A 20,485-nucleotide genomic window follows, 5' to 3' on the forward strand; every position below is an offset into this window, starting at 1 on the left:
TGGTGTAGCATGAAACTGTTTATTTATTCTTAAATGTAAGCAGCAGAACCTAAAATCAAAACAGTAGCAGCGTTTCTAAAATACAAGAGGCTGACTGTCACAATGATCTGATTACATGTACAATGTGTTACAGTAATTCACAATACAAAATACAATTTTGTTTGCTTTCTTTAACATTTGCATATTTCGCAAATCTTCTTTCATGATGAGATTCACAGAATACATTATTATATCTCATTAGTCCTACCTGAGCAACATTACCACCATGGAGCTGTAACCGTTCATAAAGGTGTTGGCCAAGAGAACACTGTGGCACTGGCTGGAATTCAGAAGGCCCTTGAATAATATTCCTTGTATGCATGGCTTCCTTATGCAATTCTGAAAGGAAAAATGAATTATATATTTTACTTTACATAAAATAATAATTAAGGTATATTTCCTGCAGGGCTGAATGTATAATGGTACACCTATTGTATTGTGGTTATCAGCATGTGTGTGTGTGTGTGTGTGTGTGTGTGTGTGTGTGTGTGTGTGTGTGTGTGTGTGTGTTTGTATGCACATGCACACACTTGGATTTTAAATGGAAGTAACATACTTCATTTTGCTTTACACTTACAAATAACTTTGATTATTTTGACCAGTATATGAAAATACTTGCAGCTGAGGGAATTATCATGTGAGGTTATACATCTGATCTCAATAGAAAATCAGGTAAGCAAAAACAGTCTAGTGTCAATAACAAATTAAAAGATTAGCTGTTGACAAATAAAATAAAATGTTATACAGAAATTAAATATGCTGTTTGGTGTCATCTCCCCATTACCTTTCTCTGAGTGTATGAACTATCCTCTCCCATGGATACTGTCTCCTCATCAGGAAATAAAGAGCTTATCATGGCTTGTTACTTGACTGTGTATAATGTGTCAGCAGTAAGTCCACAGATCCTGTATGGGGATGGAAGGGCTCACTCAGAACTCAGGTTTGTACATTCATTCCCATGCAGAACAAATATGAGATGCTGTCACTGCTGAGAATGACAGTGCCACACCCTTCACCTGCTTGGGTGAAAATGCTATATATAAGCAATTCACACCAGGATTACAATACATCAAGTAATGTTCAAGTGAAGAGTGGATACTGTCATTGAAATGATAAATGTGTTGTAAGTGTGTCTGAAGATATATAGAGAGACATTTAATGGCTCTGACAGGAACTGGAACCTCCTTGGCTGGAGAGGTTGCAGTGACTGGTGGGCAGTATGAAAACTAGAAATTGTCACATCTAAGAGAAGCAACCTGAACTAGAATGATATGCATAAATTAAGAAGCTATCAGACAACAAATTGCAATGGATTTAAATGACATTATAATTAAGTACACTATTGAAAGGGGACTGAGGCATGGTTTAATTTGATATGTTGAGGTAGTTGAGAGTTAGTCTGGGTCTATGGTCTATTGCCTTACGTCTGAGGAAGACATGGAGCTAATGAGAGTTGTTCTTATATAGCACTTTTAGATACATTTTTCAAAAATACAAGGCTTGATCTATCCCAAATTATAGTGGGTAGCTTCTGAATAATGTGTGTAGCTGTATACTGGGATGATATAAGGACAGAAATATCATACACAAAGTAGAAGAGTATTTTTGTTCCATAGTTTAAAATGCTCCTTGGAGTAGAAGTTGTTTATATTTTATTATTTTGTGGAAACTACTGGGCAAAGAATGTAGGTAAACAGGGATATGGAATATTTAAGTATGTCTGAAGACAATATGCTATTGCCATAAAAAGGCAGGATAAATTAGCTTAAAATAAAAAAGATAGGCTGTTCAGTAAGTAGCTAGCAATCCTGGATTTCTAGCATTGAATTGTAAAAACTATGTGGACTCATAGCTTTTTTTTTCAACAATACGACTGTAAAAGAAACAGGGTTTTACATTATTACAATTTTAAGCCAATATGAGACAAAATGTTAATGAAAATAAAATCATTCTGATTTTATTAAAACAAATCAAAGGAGAAAGAAAAAAGCAAAGTTTGAATATTATTATTTGTGGCTTTAAATGTAGAATGTTTTATTAACTAAATGCCAATTATGTATTCATGTTAAATATAGTCTTTGGTAAAGAAGCTTCTGACATTTTTTTGCAACCTAGCAGCAAAATCAGTTTGTCTAAATATGTGCAATCAGTTTGTGACATATGTAATTTTCAGCTTGAGTAGACTTAGTTCTTTTTTTTTTGTTTTTTTAAAAAAAAAAAAAGTCATTACGAACAGGGAAGTATGGTGAGAGTGATCCATTGCTGAGGAAGTGCAATAGCAGGAGTGTAACGATTTAAAATGTTGTTATCAGCAGATACAACATAATTCCTTGTGTTTGTGTACATATGCCCTCAAAATAAATGTACACTTATAGTAGTAGTAGTAGCTTTATTCATCTGTAGATCTCTTTTTGCAAGGATATACGACATGTCAAAGTATTTACAACTTTAGATCAATTTAAAATAAGCTAATTAATATACACATACATTTACAGATTTCTAGTTAGAGACAATCATTAGATTTACTCCTGGTATACAATACTTTTTTTACAAATAACTTATTAAATAATGTAATGCCACACTGTTCACTCATATCTCACTATACACACATTGTTTCATAACATTTCACTCACTACACACAAACACACACACACTGGTGCTGTCTGGACCATTTTCTGTACCACAACTTCCCATTTGCTATCCTGAAAAACTGAGTCAGCATCCCTCTATAATGAATGAGATGTTGAGATCAGAAAGAGGAAGAGATATTAGTATTGAGCTATGCACAGCTTAGGGGTAAGTATTTCTAGAAAGGAGAAAATAAGGAAAGAAACATAATGTGAAGGTGTTAAGTGGAATGTTAGATGTTTTATAATCATTTTTATCATTTATTTGTATAACATTTTTCATCAAACCCCTACTCTGTTTTATCTAAGTAATCCTTCAATGCATAAAATGTATTGCATAACAGGTACTTTTTAGCTGCCTTTTTAAATAAGAGTATTTTTGCAGTTTCTTTAATCTCTTTTGATCATTTATTGTATAGTTTTATTCCTTGGTAAAAATGCTGTTTTGAGTTTTATGTTTATTTTTTCTTGGTAAATGTAAGTTGAGTCTAGCTCTTGTTGTATGGTCATGAACAGAGCTATTTGTGCCGTAATTACCAATGTTAATTTTGATGTGTACAACTGATTGGTAAAGTCAAATGAAAGTAAGATGAGTAAAGAAAGAACCAACCAATAGTACAAGTTCAACCTTGAGCAGCAATTAGCTCTCCTGATGTGACCCGTAGGAGAACTAATGCAATGGTAATGATGCCTTGCTAATTCAAGCAGTCAGTTACTGACTGAAGCAATAGAGATTAACCCCCATTGCATGTTGGGTTTATGTTATGGTAAATTAAAATAACCAAAAGAGAACCTAACAAAGGATCACTTTGTGAACTCAGTGTATAGGCCTGAAGGCCTCAGTTAACACGCTGAAAGGCTGTCCCTACAGCCACTGAGGGAGTAGGGTGCAATCAGCTGCAGATTGTGGCTCTGTAACAAACAGTGCCTGTCATCTGTACTCTGAGGTCAGATGTGGATGATTACAGTGACTTCTAAAAAAGTTGTGGTTGAGTACTGTCACTCATTTTTGTCACTCATAGTGGCATCTAGTGGTGCATTTTGCAACTAAACAGGTCAGACTGTCCAGTATAATGTGCTCTTTATCGAGAATTGTTACAGTTTTGTTGGGTGTAACTACCTGGAGTATTCGGCCCTTCATTAAGCGCCACTGGTAACTTGGGAACACCACAGTGAGTGAATGTGTGTCTCACTTGCAACACCCACAGAGTGTGGAAAACATTACATATTACTGTTTGGTATAATAAGTGTGGTTTTTGCATCAAACATCTTGTGGCATATTATTTGAGAGAAAGTAGGACAGTGAGACTTCCCACACTTTACACTCAATTAGTAAGTGTACTAATGCAAGACCAGTGGCCTGAACTGAACAATTTTGAATAGGTGTTGCATTATATGCAGAGCTGCTTTGAGGACATTTTTCCACACAAAAGATTTATCATTTTGTGCTCCCACCCCTCCTTTTTCCTTAGACATTAGTTGTCATTACTTGAACTCTTGTTAAGACTATTTTAAGATAAATGTTGTAATATTTACTTAATTACTCAAAAAGCGAAATAATGCAAATGGTACAGAAGGAAATCCACATTTCTCATTATGCAACAGGAATTTGCACATGGTACTTAGCAGGATCAAGACAGACACCCACTTACAATGCAGTTGAAAAAACTCCATTTCTGTCAAGGCTTTATGGTATGGAGAGGTGGATCGTTGTGATTCAAGGCTTTGCTGTGTTTTGTCATTTTTAAAGGTCCAATTACTTTTACTTATTTGAATACAGAGCCATCTGATGACTATATGACAAAGGGAATTCAAAAAGTTTTTTACAGTCGTCTGTAATTTTTTTATTTTTTTCAGGAGGAGAATGAATTTTTTTGTGAACATACTTGGAACATTTAGCTATAAGTGGGTATATACAAGTATTTTCTTTTATTTACAGATGAGCCATAATTGACTGTGAAGTAGATGTCTAGTTGCGACAATGGTCGGTGATGGAGATCCTCTTCAATACTGGCGATGTCTCTGCCACATCGATTCACAGGAAGTTGCTTCCTGTTTATGGGAAGGACACAGTGGATCGCAGCAGTATCCAGCAGTGGTTGCAGAGATTTAAAGGAGGTGACTTCTCTCTACTGAACAATTCAAGATGCGGTAGACTATCGACTACCGCATGTGAATATGGAGACCACTGATCAAACCATCCAAAATGACAGATGTGTGACAACATGACAGATTGCTGAAATAACACATTTGTCATTGGATAGTGTGGGATCACTGGTACAGTAACTAGGGTACAGAAAATTCTGTGCACTTTGGGTGACTAGATTATTGACAAGAGAAATGAAAATAATGAGGAAGAATGTGTGCGAGGGTCTCATGAAGACCTTTACTGAAGAGTGGCAATAGTGTTTTGATGGCGTCATTATCCAGGATGAAACATGATTTTTTTGTCCGAACCTGAGAGCAAAACCCAATCCATGGAGTGGTGTCATCTGGGCTCCCCTCGGATGAAGAAACCAAGACTTTCACAAAGAGCACGACAAAAGGTGATGGTTTCCTTCTTCTGGGATCTGTGTGGTGTTATTTTCATTTAATTTTTGGAACCTGGCTCCACAATTAACTGGGGCCATTACTGTTTGTCATTGGACAAGCTGTGACATGCCATCAAGACCCACAGACCACAGCTTCAGGGTCAGCTCATCAGACTACACCATGACAATTCCAAACCCCATACAACCCTTATGACACAGCAGAAAATGAGGAAAATGGGTTGTTCCTCATCCTCCCTGCAGTCCGGACTGGTTCTGTCTGATTTTTACCTCTGGTTGTCTGAAGGCCCACCTGCATGGTAAAACATTTGATAGTGAGAAAGACCTTATTTCCTGTGTCAGGCGATAGTGTAAAATTCAATCCCCAGAATTTTACCAAAGTGCATTCACATCATGGAAAGAGCATTGGGTCAGATGCGTCAAGCTGATGGAGGCTACATTGTGTAGGCTCAATGTATAGCTAAATGTTCCAAGTATCTTCACAAAAAATTTAATTCTCCTCCTGCACAAAATAAAAAAAAAAATAGAGACGGCTGTGCAAAACTTTTTGAACGACATTTGTAATAAAATTCAAGGAAAACATACCACTCAAGGACTGGCCTTAGGGCTGTTCCAATTGGCTAACATACATACAAGGAGTGATCTATGATTGTGACATGTGTGATCATCATGTCACCAATCCCTGCACTTGTTTCTTGCAAGTAGATGATTCTGATGATGCCAATGCTCCTTTATTCAAGCAATTCCTCGTTCGGCCTGTACCAGACCCCCTAGCTCAGAAAAAAAATTTGAGGCAGTGCCAGGAATCAAACCTGGGTCCTTCTGCATTGAAGGCAGCAACACTAATAATTTGGCCATGAAAGCAGTCTCAAATTCAATTTTTCATATAAAATCCATATTTTTTAGAAACAAGAAACTCAGGGTGGCAACCATTAATTAAAATAAGTTCTTATCTGCACCAGCAAAAGTTCAGTGCTTGAAGAGACCATTGTGACAGCAGGGAAGCCATATTCTAAACCCACAATGTTTCTGTTTGGAGAAATAACCTCTTTCCACAGTTTTCAGCAATTGTAGGAGCCAACATAAAAAAGAAACTTTCATAGCTTTAGCTTTTTTTTCATTTTCCTTCTTTTCTTGTGGTTTTCTTTTTTGATAATGTGCACCAGATAGTTTCTTTTTCTTTTTCAGACATATTTAGGTCTTTTTGTTTACTGTTACAAAGTCAATAAAAAACACAGAGTAACTTCACAAAGGTGGTAGACAAACAGACTTAGAACATTGTACTAGTATGGGGCAACAGCATTCTAACAGACCAGTTGGACACTGCTGTAGTGATAGTTCTCGATTCCAATGAGTTCTCGGTGTTCTGGAGAATTGACCTCACGCCTCAGTCTTCAGTTATTAATCCTCACTTCTCCATTCTTGCTGCTCAAATTCTGCCTCTCAGGACTCACTTCTCAGTTCTTGTACGTGTGCAAGTCTAGGAAATGACACCAAAGTTCTGGATTAGTAATCACATCCACTTTGTGCCTGCTGAACCTTACCTAGTTCATTTGATGTACAAAATACAATGTTGCATTGAAAGATGTATGTATTTAAAAATGTACTTTACTTTCATAATAATAGTGTGGAATTATCCTAAGAAATGTTCCACTGGCTTTCAACAATAATTATCAAAATCCAAGAGAAAAAATTGAAAACATACGCTGGGGGTTGTGGATGTCACAACAATCTTTGTCAGTATACTGGAAATAGGGGTAGATGCAGCTAAGGAACCTAGGAACATTTAGGTTTCAGTATACCCCAGTGTGGTAAACTGCCCTTGGACCCGGCTTTCGTGGTCTTGGAGGTATTTGAAATAATACTGGCTGTTAAGCATTCCTCAGTTAGGAAAGCTTCTGGCCCTGATGACATTCAAAACTGTGTCCTCAAGGAGTTGAAGCTATAAAATATTTAACACACATAAATGCCAACCAACAACAATAACAATTCCCTGCCTGATTAACTCACTCAGTAAGACTATTGAGAAGGTGATTCTAAAATGACTCACTAGCCACTGCATCAACAGAGCTTGGGACCAGAACAATTTCACTTCTACAACACAACAACTCATCCATGTAATAGAACACATAAAGGCGGCTACAACACCAGCAAAGCAATGGGGACTTCATTCCTGGACATCAAAAAAGCCTCCGATTATGTCTGGTACTACGGCATCATCCACCCACTCAGTAATGCTAGTTACCCCATCAGACAAATGTGTCTCATACAATAATTCCACACAAACAGTAGTTTCAACACTGACACTGATGGTAAGCAATTAACATGACAAGGCATTCAAGTTGAACTATTCCAAGGCAACATGCTGGGGCACCTGTTGTTTAAACTCCATATTAATGATATTTCAGAAACATATAATATGTTGGTTGCCATCTACACAGATATGCTGCCATCCTAGTGCAATATTGAAAAACATCAAACATTAACTTATGTCTACAGACACCACTCAAAACTGCTGAGCTCTGGTTGCAGAAATGGAGTATCAAGTTTAATGCTAACAAGTGTGAGGCAGTTCTGTTTGCACGTGGACTGAAATAGCTGCATAAACAACAATACTGCAGACAAATTGCACTACAAACATGCTCAATATGTTTCCATGAGAAAGAGGGATACCTCAGTGTCTGGCTGAACTGGAAACTCACTTGGCTAGACCACATACGACACCTTGCCAACAAAGTGCATATGATACTCAAACAAGTGTGTCCTATGCTTAACAAGCAAAGCACATGGAATAGAAAGCTGTCAAGGTCCATGTATATAACACATATGAGGTCTGTCTAAAAAGTATCCAACCTTAGATTTTCTTGTGCAAAATAAAGACGATAGCACGGTGCCACTGTACACAGTAAAGGAAGACACCTTTATGCACATGCATGAATTTTGTCCCTGCCTTCCAGTGCATTAGTTGCTGCCTGTCGGTTGCTGAGTGTTCATTGGAATACCGATTCTCTCAAGATGACTAAATGTGTTGAGCAAAGATACTGCATCAAATGTTGTCAAAAGCTTGGTGATCCTCAAAGCATAACAATTCATAAAATTCAGCAGGTGTTTGGAGAAGATGCGGTGGGTGCAACACAAATTAAAGAGTGGTTCAACTGATTTGAAAATGGCTGCACATCAGCGGAGAGTGACCAGCATTCTGGCAGGGCCCAAACTGCTCAGAGTGCAGCTGTTGTTGAGAGTGTGAAAAATTTGGTCATGGCAGATTGTTGCTTGACCATGTGGGAGATTGCCCAAGAGGTTGGAGTGAGTGAAGATTCTGCACATGCAATTTTGCATGATGATTTGAACATGCACCGAGTGGCTGTGAAATTTGTGCCAAGTTGTTGTCGCCGGAACAAGCAGACCTCCGTTTTGAAGTTGCACTGGACCTTCTGGAGACCACCAACACTAATCCTGGGTTTTCAAGCACCATGATAACTGGAAATGAGTCATGGGTGTACAGGTATGACCCAGAAACAAAAAGACAGTTGTTGCAATGGAAGCATCCCGAGTCTCCAAGGCCGAAGAAAGTGGAGCAGGTGCAAAGCAAAATCAAGGTGATGCTGACTGTTTTCTTTGATGTCCGTGGAATTGTGCATGACAAATATGCACCGAAGGACAAACAGTGACAAAGGAGTACTATCAAGATGTTCTCTGGTAACTCCGTGATGCAGTTTGAAGCAAAAGACCAGACATGCGGATGACAAAAAAAAAAAAAAAAAAAAAACTGGCAACTGCATCACAACAATGCTCCTGTGCATTCATCCCACTTGATCCAAACTTTCTTGGCCAAACATGGAATTACAGCCATTCACCAACCTCCCTACTCTCCAGACATGGCTCCTTGTGATTTCTCATTGTTTCCTAAATTTAAGACGCTGCTGAAAGGATTGCATATTGAGAGTAGAGAAGACATAATGTGGAACACGATAACAGAGCTGAACACCATTCCAAAAGAGGACTTCCAGAGGTGTTTCTGGCAGTGGAAGGATCGGTGGGCTAAGTGTGTGTAAGCACAAGGGGCATACTTTGAAGGGGATTAGTGTCCCAGCCCTGTCAGGTATTCGAAATATTTTTTCTAGCCAAAGGTCGGATACTTTTTAGACAGGCCTCATTACAGACTACTGATGTTATATGCAGCTCCAACCTGGTGTTATGCAGCTCTAACACATCAGCGCTACCCGTAAGTCATACAGAACAATGCCCCAAGATACACATGTACCACAGACTTACATAATGAATTCTGACTCAATACACTTGTCGAGGTTTGTCCTGAATCTGGGGAACTATGATGACAACCACAGGTGGAAGTGTAATCACCTAAATCACTTTTTCTTAGGGAAAATTAACTATCTATGGTATACTTAAACTAAGCGCACAGGTAACACAGTATCAACAAACCCCTGTAATACAGCAAACTTTAGTGGCCTTGCTAGCTGTGCTCGTACAGTCTACTAACCAGCACAATCACAAACAAACCCCAGATGACCCTACACAATGAGTGGTGAATTAGATAACCAAACTGACCTCTCTCATGATTACTTTGGCATGTTACAGTTACACTCATGCTGCAGCAGTCCCAGGAGATATTGTCAGAGTCCAGCTATAATGATAACACCTCTCTACAAATATTTCCTAAGATCCGCTCATGAACTGTCATTATTGGTGCAAATTTGTCAGTAACCCTACTTCTTGCCCAGATTGTCACAGGGTTTATGACCCATTACACTTGCCATAGCATTCCCCCCACCCCAGTATCTTTAAAACTGCTATCCTCCCCCCACCCCACCATCTCCTTGATGATTCCATGTTAGTGGTTGATTGCAACCAGATATAGGACAATAACATAGACCTGCATCTTGAGACACCTTGATTAGCACACAAATGCTTTACATAGAAAGAAGAATTAGTCTCGTTGGTATTGAGGAACAGCTGAAATCATTAAAATTGAATAAAGCTCCAGATCCTGATGGTATCCCTTTCAGATTCTATATTGAATTTGCAACTGAGTTAGACCCTAATTGTAATCTATTGTAGATCCCTCAAACAAAAAACTGTGCCCAATTCTCAAAAAAAGATACTGGTGACACCTGTCTACAATAAGGGTAGTAGAAGTGATCCACAAAACTACTGTCCAATATCCTTGACATCAGCGTGTTGTGGAAACTTGCAGCATATTATGAGCTTAAACATAATGAGATATCTTGAACAGAATGGCATTCTCAGTGCCAACCAGCATGGATTTTGAAAACATCAATCATGTGAAACACAACTTGCATTTTTCTCACATGACATACTGAAAGTTCCGTATCAAGGCAACCAGATAGATGCAGTACTTTTTGGTTTTTGAAATGCATTTGACTCAGTATCGCACCTATGCTTATTGTCAAAAGTGCGACCATATGGGGTATCGAGTGTAATTTGTGACTGGATTGAGGACTTTTTGGTAGGGAGGATTTAGCATGTCATCTTGGACGGAGAGTCATTGTCAGATGTAGAAGTAACTTCAGGTGTGCCCCAGGGAAGTGTGTTGGGTCCTCTGCTATTCCCACTTGAATTAATGACCTTTCAGATAATACTGATAGTAAAATCATGCTTTTTGTAGACAATTCAGTTACCTATAATGAAGTACTACATGAAAGAAGCTGGATACATACAGTCAGATCTTGATAAGATTTCAGTGTGGTGTGGAGAGTGGCAACTTGCTCTAAGTATTAAAAAATGTAAAATTGTGCACTCCACAAATTGAAAAACGTAGTACCCTATGACTATAATATCAATGAGCCAATGTTGGAATTGGTCAATTCATACAAATACCTGGTTGTAACACGTTGTAAGGATATGAAACTGAATGATCACATAGGTTCAGTCATGGGTAAAGCAAGTTTATTGGTAGGATACTGTGGAAGTTCCATCAGTTTACAAAGGAGGTTGCTTACAAATCACTTGTGTGACCAGTTCTAGAATATTGCTCAAGTGTGTGGGACCTGTCCCAGATAGGATTAACAGGGGATGTTGAGTGTATATGGAGAAGAGCATCATGAATGGTCACAAGTTTGTTTAATTTGTAGGAGAGTGTCACAGATATACTGAAGGAACTGAACTGGTAGACTCTTCAAGATAAACGTAAAATAACCCAAGAAAGTCTATTGACAAAGTTTCAAGAACTGGCTTTAAATGATTACTCTAGGAATATACTAAAACCACCTATGTATCACTCACAAAGGGATCATGAGGATAAGATTAGAATAATTAGTGTGAGCACAGATGCATTCAAACAATCATTCTTCACACACTCCCTACATGAAAGCAACAGGAAGAAACCCTAATAACTGATACAATGGGACATACCATCTGCCATGCACCTCACAGTGGTTTGCAGAGTATAGATGTGAATGTAGATGTAGATGTGACAGTAGAGCGTTTGGTGCTCATCATCATGCCCAGTGCAGTGATGGAGGGGCTCTCCATCTCTAAAACTTCTCAGTGCAGAGTCAGTGACTGGTATGGTTATGGTGGAAAGTACGAGTTGCCATTGCTGAGTGTGACTTCTATAGGGATAATAATGATAGTGCAAGCAATGATAGATTTAAAATGGATGTGTTGTTCATAACACAAACTAAGTTCCAATGGAAAAAGGATTTCCTATTTGAATGTAGTTCCCAATTATGTGCAGATTAAAATAAATGTATATTTCTTCATATATCAGGTATTATCCCTGGGGGGGGGGATCGAGTGTATGGTCAACTAGTCAACGAATCGACGCACACGTGCGGCCGCACGTGCGTCATGATTCATGTTCACTGTTCACAATCCCTTATAATACTCAGCGCACTGTTGGTTAAACTTTCCATAAGCTTCATTAATAGTTTGCAGACAAACATCCACATACTGATACACTAGTTAACTGTTGAACATCTACAAGCAGTAAAAACCTAACCACAAAGATCACTGCTCTTGAAGAATACAAAGGTACATACGGAGCAGACGCTGTCCTTGTTTTAACACACGGCCTAATAGTGTAACACTTATTTCACAGTTAAGTCAAAGCATTGTTGTTGTGCTAATCAACACAGGTTTCTCGTCTGAAACTCAGCCATGGACTGACTAACTCGTGACCAAAAACTGAGCCCTTATTTATATCGTCACAATAATAGGTGCTGAAACTACACATCATTTGAAGTTTAATTTACAGAAAATACAATTAAAACTTAACTCATCATATATCAATATGTAAACAATTACTGATTTCACCCTATAATGAAAGGTAGGAATAGTCAAAATAAATTAGAAAATCTATTATATCTATTATATACCTAAAACTAAGCACAAAATTAGATCTGGTGTTATATCCTTTAAAACTGAGTGCCAACCTTTTTCTTTTATGAAAATGCAAATTATAGTCACGTACGTTAATAGTAATTAGTCAAAAATGAAAAAAAATGAGTTTAAGGAGGCAAATGGCAAAACAAGAGGGGAAGTAAAAATATCCCAGCTTGCTTTGTCACAAGTGGGAGTGATTACAGTAAATTAGCAAACTTTTTGCAACAGTTTCCAAATTAAAACACACTGAAAACATATGGAGACCGTAGTTACAATGACTGCTTGACATAAAAAGACTTATTATGTATCTTTGCTGAACACTAGTTCATAATGCAGTAGAATTTCATCTTTGTTTTTGGCACTACAGTGGGCAGTTAGAATCTGGAAGGTATAGCCTGTATCCTTCTTATAACAAAGAGACACACATTGATCACTTAAAAAAAAAAAAAAGAGATAGAGAGAAAGGGGGGGGGGGGGGAGTGGGGAAAGGAGATAAGCTGCTGTGCTCATTACAGTTTCAGTTCTCAATGTGTATTCATTCAATTTTGGTTCTCGAGAACAAAGTTCTTGATGTATTAATATTCTCATTTTAACCCATCTCTACACTGAGGTCTAGAATCAAGTATTGCTACCACATTGTTGTATAAGTGGTGCCAAATACCGGCAACACTCTTTTGAGTGGAGTTGCACTTATGGGGGTGAGGATGGTGAAAACAGGCCAGGAGGCCCAGTAGATGCGCTGCTGACCAAAAGTAAAGTGTTTTTTCAACTTCCATTACAAACTGTGTTACTGCTCCATGAGGCAAACACGACTCACTCTGTTGACCCTTGCCAGTGCTGGCTTATTGTCATCTGCTTCCGCCAGTCAAAAAGATGCTCACATAGGTGCCTGGCAATGTTGACGGCAGGCTGAGGATGACTGGCAGCCCCATTAGGCCCTGGCTGTGATGTTGGTAGCACTGCATGTGTGCTAAACAGCATTCCACTTGGTGAATGGCTCCTTCTTGTGGCTCGGAAACACACGAGTTCACCATAGTGGCGTGTGGTGACTGATGCAATCCACTTCCAACCAGCAGGAGCCAGATAGTGGCTGGCTCATAAGGTAGACCAGTAGCACTGGGAGCAAGTCCTGCAATCAGCTCAGTGCTGCCAGTGGGTGGCCCCACCCGGACTTGAGCTCATCGCTGCTACTGACGACGCCCAGTCATTTCACCGTACTGCATGATTGTGGTGGTGCTGCTGGACTCTGAAATGCTCCTGCCACAAAATTTTGAGCCATTTGTAAGCCTCTGGCATGCGTTTGTTGCATAAAAAGCCCAGTACCTAGTCACGCGGTCCATTAACGAGAATCTCTCCGTTACAACTATTACCTCTGCTTGGAGTAGTTACCTGCTGAGTGCAGCTGCCCTATCTCACAATTAGTCTGTGTGTCTGTTATTCTGACCTACATGTCACCACACTACAGCTACCAGTCTGCGGCAGTTATTGCAAGGCTTCACAGTAGCTTTCTTAACACTTCCTATTAATTTCACAAAAAACTTGGTAGTGACATTGAAGTTGCCTATGAAGTTGAGAAGAATAGAAGGATAGCCAAATTGGTTGCATTCTACCACACTGGGATGCCATGACAGCTCTGCTGGCAGAGACATCAGACGCAATGCATATCACACAATGGAGCCTCCCGCAGCTGGCATCTGCCAGAGTGTGGCAGCTCTGCTAGCAGACTGGCTGCCAAAAGTTTTTGCCAGCAGGTCTGCCTGTGGGCAGCACTACCAATTGAAGACACAGTGGCTTATGGCCATTTCCACAGCAGAACACCACCCAAACCACCACACACAACCTGCTGCTCACCCATATATGGTTTCCTTCAAACTCCATGTGTGCTTTGTGGAAAGTTTTGATACTGAATCTTTTATTTGTAAGATTCAGATGAGGTCAGCAATCTGAGAGACTTTATCTCAGTACTGCAAACTGAAAAAAAAACATGTTGGGAACTAATCCTGAAAATCTTTAGAAAAAAATAGACTTTGGAAGGTAAGAAAATCTGTCTCTCTCAAAAACATTTTATTTCAATTTACTTCATTTTAATGAACATAGGTATTTTGCAAATTAAGAGGATAATACTTAACAAAAATATTCTGTAAATCTGTCTCTCAGAACAAGCACACATTGTCCTCCTCTTTCTTAATACCCAACATATTCATTATTCGTTACAGAAGCAGAGGAAGAATCTCAGGGGTTCTTTTCGTCATGAACTGCACCACAGGAAATCCGTAAAGTCAGGGCCAAGTGCATCCATAAGGAAGAGTGAATATATATGTTAAGCCAGTTGATGTTTCACAGGATTGTTACCAGAATAAGAGAACAAGAACAAACTGAAAATGCACATGAATACAAAAAACAGCCATACATTGTATGGCTGCATTAAGAAACATTAAAAAATAAATCAGAAAGAAGACAATGATGTCCCATTAATTAAGGTGCTTAATTCAGGTATACAGCAAAGGAAATTACATGAGCAGTGAGTAGACGAGGATGAAGCCAAAAATTTTTATTCTTTCTACTGAACCTATTTCCAAGCATTCTGAAAGAAAAGAATACGAACACTAAAGTTAGAACCATTAGTGTCAAAATGAAGCCCAGTTCAATAATGCACTCCTCATACTCACATTCAAACTACTTATAACAATACACTTTCACGACAATGGCCAGTTTCAAAATGTGGAAATTATCATTTCTGAGTGTCCATTAAACAAGCAGTAAAGGAAAATAAAGAAAAATTTGAATTAGGAATTAAAATTCAGGAAGAAGTAAAAACTTTGAGGTTTGTCAATGACATTATAATTCTGTCATAGATAGCAAAGAACTTGGAAGAGCATTTAAACACAATGGGCAGTGTCTTGAAATGAGAATATAAAATAAACATCAGCAAAAGCAAAACAAGGATAATGAATGTAGTGGAATTAAAACAGGTGATGCTAAGGGAATTAGATTAGGAAATGAGACACTTAAAATAGTAGATGAGTTTTGCTATTTAGGCAGCAATATAACTGATGATGGTCAAAGTAGAGAGGATATAAAATGCAGATTGGCAATGGCAAGAAAAACATTTCTGAAGAAGAGAAATTTGTTAATATAAAATATAGATTTAAGTGTTAGGAAGTCTTTTCTGAAGGTATTTGTTTCAAGTGTAGCCATGTCTGGAAGTGAAAGAAGGATGATGAATAGTTTAGACAAGAAGAGAATAGAAGCTTTTGAAATGTGATGCTACAAAAGAATGCTGAATATTAGATGGGTCAATCACGTAACTAATGAGAAGATACTGAACAGAGTTGGGGAGACAGGGAATTTGTGGCACAACACAACCAAAAGAAGAGATCAATTGATGTGCCATGTTCTGAGACATCAAGCGATCACCAATTTAGTATTGGAGAGAAGCTGGGAGGTTAAAAATTGAAGAGGGAGACCAAGAGTTGGATATAGTAAGCAGATTCAGAAAAACATAGTTTGCAGTAGTTATTCATAGATGAGGAGACTCATGCAAGATAGAGTAGCATGGAGAGCTGCATCAGACAAGTCTTTTGACAGAAAATCATCACAACAACAACAGTTTCCTCACAACCTGTTCCTGGTGTATCACTCCAGTCACAAGAACTTCACAACTCAGACAAAGCACATTACTATCTCTTTTATGGAAGTTTTCTTCAACACCTACTCATGGAGCAAAACGGTGCAGCTATGACTCCTGCTACAGCACATGTCACAAAAAATAGGTCCAATTAATTGCATGTGAGAGAATTACTGTATTTTAAGTAATAAGACATGCAAACAAATGATGTGGGTCTTCTACTTTTTGTTTCAAATGTTTGTAATAAAGAATGTTTGTTTTTGAAATAAAAAACTAAAAAATCACTTCCATGTATACATTGCAGTTATAACTAAAATTGTAAAAATCACTGTAAACAACAAATAAACAGCAACTGATTAGACATTAATGTCACAAAAATGGTTCCTTCCAACTTTTTTTTCAGTTCATCTCAGTAGATTTCCAATAACTCATTGAATGAACATACCGACATTCTCACTTCAATGAAAAATTTATCACAGTAGTTTCTTAAATTGTTGTGCAGTGTGTGCAATAACCCATTTATGTCACAATCAGTAATGAAGGAACATACCCAGAACTGCTTCCTTTGATGCATTATCTTTTTATTTCAATTTCACACACGAAGCGCAGCTACTAGCTCTTTTATATCCATTTTGATATTGTGTGTGGACTGAAGAAATTATTCTGATGCATTGTACTGGTAGACCGAGCAAGCATTGCTGGAAGAACTACCAGAAGACCTGTCTTGATGCCCCAGTGCAGTAATGCCTTTGGGCGTAGGATAATATCTCATAAGAAAATTTATTTGTCATCACTCAGCACTGACAAAGTGCTCAGTATATTGCTGTGAAAAGCAGTTGCAGTGCCTTGCAGTTAACAACATACAACAAGAAGCATTTTACTCATGTCATAAAGATAATATTCCCCTCTGTGTCTATATGGTTGCTTTCAGAATTTTCATGCAATGGGCCTGAATTCAGTCGTTGGTGACAGTACTAATTTAACCTGGCACGCCCGTCACTGAAATAGCATCTGTTAAAAAAATATTTTCAAGCAGTAGGAAACCATCAGAGGTTTATTATTTTTTTATTTATAGTCATTATACCAATATGAAAATAAAGTTTTGTTATTGTACATACATGCTGGATCACGATTAAGTGGTACATGCAAAAGTATATGAAAACAGAAGTAGAAATATTTCAGTAAACATGGGTTATTAAATGAGCCACGTGCAAGATAGCTCCCAATCTTTGGTTATGAGCTACTACTGATTTTGGTATGAAATATTGTCCTAAGAAGTACAAACGTATTTGAAATGTAACCTTTTAAATTAATTCTGCATCAAACCAGGCTCAAATTTCACCCATCATCGACTTTACCTTGAGCAACACAGGGAATTTGGTACATGCATGGTAAGGCACAGGCACATTTTGCTATTGATATAAAATCGTGACAATTAATGCATTAATATGGTCCAAGATAGATGGGTCAAGCACAGCCTGTACCTTCCTCTAGACTTTTCTGTCAAGGGTAATCTGACTCCCAATGATATGCTCAAAAAAAGAGGATTCGTGAACTGAACAGTATTGTCCTTATATTTGAGATGTTCCTGGGATGTTTGAAAGAAATCTTAATTTACAGCAGAGACAAGTGCACTATTGCCCCAAAATGTGAGAATGACATATGGAATGACTCCCCGAACAGCCATGAGTGCACAGTAAATTGTAACGAGCTGAAGTAGTTTTGTATTTCTTGTTAAAGTTGGCCATATGAGTAATATGAGCCCAGTTATATGGAGATTTAATCAAAACTTAACAATTCAAATAAAAAAAAGTAGTCTCATACTCAGGGAATGAGCACAGTGGAGCATCCTGCATAGCCATCTAACCAAGAACCTAGTGGCAGTGGTTTGCCATTGCCCTCCTGTGAGGTGATATGAAGTGTCAAGTGTGTATCTATGTTGTGGACATCTCCTTTGATGAAAATTTTGTGGGCACTGAAAAATACTAATAAAAGTGTCCTGGTAGGATGGATGCATGCATTCTTGGGCACTACACACACAATAAAAGTAACACAGAATTATGGTAAAACATATTACTCAACTTTAGTAATGCTGATTACAGCAATTGTGGGACACTGCTTTAGCCTAACTGTCCTGCATTGACTACACCCATGAACACAAATCAAATAATGCTCTCTCAACTAAATTTGGAAGAAAACCAATCTTCTCTCTTGATGTACTATTCAAAGAACAGTTATAAACTAGCAGTACTCAGTTACATCTCTAGACAGGTGGTCTCTGTTCATATACGATCAATTCCATTCACCATCTGTTTCTACTGAGGACTAACTACAGTCTATCTATTGGCCACTGCTTCCATCTTACTCAACGACTTGAAGACATGACAAACATTCTACAGTAATTCCCTAGCAAGACACAGACTGACTTACAACTTGCAACTGACAGCTTTTGCTCGTGCACAGTTACTTCAGCATGCGTGTCTCTTCCTGGTGGTGCTGTCATTCCAGGGGCATGTTTCTCAAAAGCAACATGATTTGTTTGTACTTAGCGATGTTCCTACTATGGATAGAGGTCCACGGTACTTCTGTTACCAACTGTTCCAAACTCTTCTTGTGTGGTATCTCAATAGCCCACAAGTGGTTAACTGTGATGAGTGCTTGTACAGTGTAATGTTGAATTTCTGTTGTTCAGGTCAGATGGAAGGGAAAGGCTGAAACTAGTTGCTGGCACATAGTCTATTCCTTCTGACTAACACCAAAAATTCTGATGACCTCAGCATCTGCATCCAATGTGTCGTATGCCTTCACTTCATGAGGCACAGAAGAGAGCTTTCAAATTTAATTCACAACATTCACACAAATTGTGAGCTGTATGCTACCACCTCTCCTTCCCTTGCCAGTCAAATACAGGCAGTGAAAAATTTTCAAAACAACCAACATTTGAGTTGAGTGCCACCACACAAGTTTGCATTAGCAACCTCAGCTACACAGGAGGATTACATTTACAACACATTTGTGGTAGCTAAGGCAATACGTATATTTCATACTGAAGTTTGTGGTGGCTCAAAACTACACATTCACAATTATTGTGCAAACAGTTCACAAGTCAGTGGATTCACATTTACTGCAACATTTTTGCTTCTACTCTTGTGTACTTTCACGTGTGTCAGTTTTTGCTATTAATTATGATAGACGCTGCACACAGATTTTGTATTTGGGCTCTCTAAGCTCTCTCTATCTCTACTAAGGTTCGCTAAATTTGCCCCTAATTATATGACAGTGATGCATGGAAAACCAAACAGAAAGTTAATATGGACAGAAACCGAAGAAATGAATTAAAATTTGTACAGAGACTAGGATTTGAACCCGGCTGTCCTGCTTACTAGGCAAATGTGGTAACCACTACATCACTACAGCACTGTAGCTAATACAGCTTCAAGGACTAAGCTGGTCCAATGCCCTCCCTAACACAAACTTCAATCATGCCTTCAGTCCAGTAAATCATCAGTATTGCTGAGGCTCTCTGTATTGGAATAGCACCCCAGCTTTGTACATAATGGGGAAACCGTGCTCTATCTCAGGCATAAGTGATCTATAGATCTGATGGAATTACATTTTCTGGAGAGCCTAGGCAATACCAATGATTTATGAAAGGCAAAATGGGCTGAAGATGTGAACTGAAGTTTGTGTTAGGGAGGGCACTGAAATAGGATAGTAGATGCAGCTTTGTCAGCCACAATGTTATGGTGAGATAGTGGTTAGCACATCTTCCTAGTACGCATGAGACCTGGGTTCATGTCCTAATCTTAGAACACATTTTATTTCATTTCTTTGGCTTTTAACCTTATTGAAGATAAAGTTGAGACCCACATGTACCCAGAAAAATTTAATTCCATCAGATCAGCTAAATGCTAACAGCTATGAAATGTGAAGAAAATGCTTCAAGTGAAATGGAAACTTAGAATGATGAACAAGGGACCACTTAAAAGAAGAATAAGTAAAAGAAGAAAACATCTAAAGGAAGTAATGAGAGTGTCATTTCTACAACGGCATTTTGTCGAAGCAGACTGATGAAGAAATGACTATTACCAAAGACACATTTATCAGTAATACGGTTTATGTGAGGACAGTGTTCTTGGTTTGCACAGCTGCCACCCACGTAGCTTGCTGATTTTCAACAATGGAGCTCTCTCTGTAACTTTACTATGGTATTGTAGGATCTCAAATGCCTGTGAGCGGATACTGGAGCAAGTGTGTTATTTAGCTGAAGGCATCTG

At 38.4% G+C, this 20,485-nt stretch overlaps 1 protein-coding gene across 9 annotated transcripts in view; it reads right to left on the reverse strand.

Annotated features, from left to right (window-relative positions):
• Positions 1-20,485, reverse strand: part of LOC126347783 (luciferin 4-monooxygenase) — a 227,067-nt gene that overhangs the window by 120,529 nt on the left and 86,053 nt on the right. For 6 of the 9 annotated variants that reach the window (XR_007565168.1, XR_007565169.1, XR_007565170.1 and 3 more), the window contains exon 2: positions 248-378. Coding sequence is in view for 5 of the 9 variants with exons in the window: in XM_050002304.1 (XP_049858261.1) it covers positions 248-361 (114 nt within the window). In the remaining 4 variants the exon portion in view is untranslated. Of the gene's footprint in view, positions 1-247; positions 379-6,528; positions 6,696-20,485 lie in introns of those variants that run through there. The other 3 variants (XM_050002305.1, XM_050002302.1, XM_050002306.1) reach the window with 2 other exon arrangements.

This window comes from Schistocerca gregaria, chromosome 1 (assembly GCF_023897955.1).
Source record: "Schistocerca gregaria isolate iqSchGreg1 chromosome 1, iqSchGreg1.2, whole genome shotgun sequence".
Lineage (NCBI taxonomy): Eukaryota > Metazoa > Arthropoda > Insecta > Orthoptera > Acrididae > Schistocerca > Schistocerca gregaria.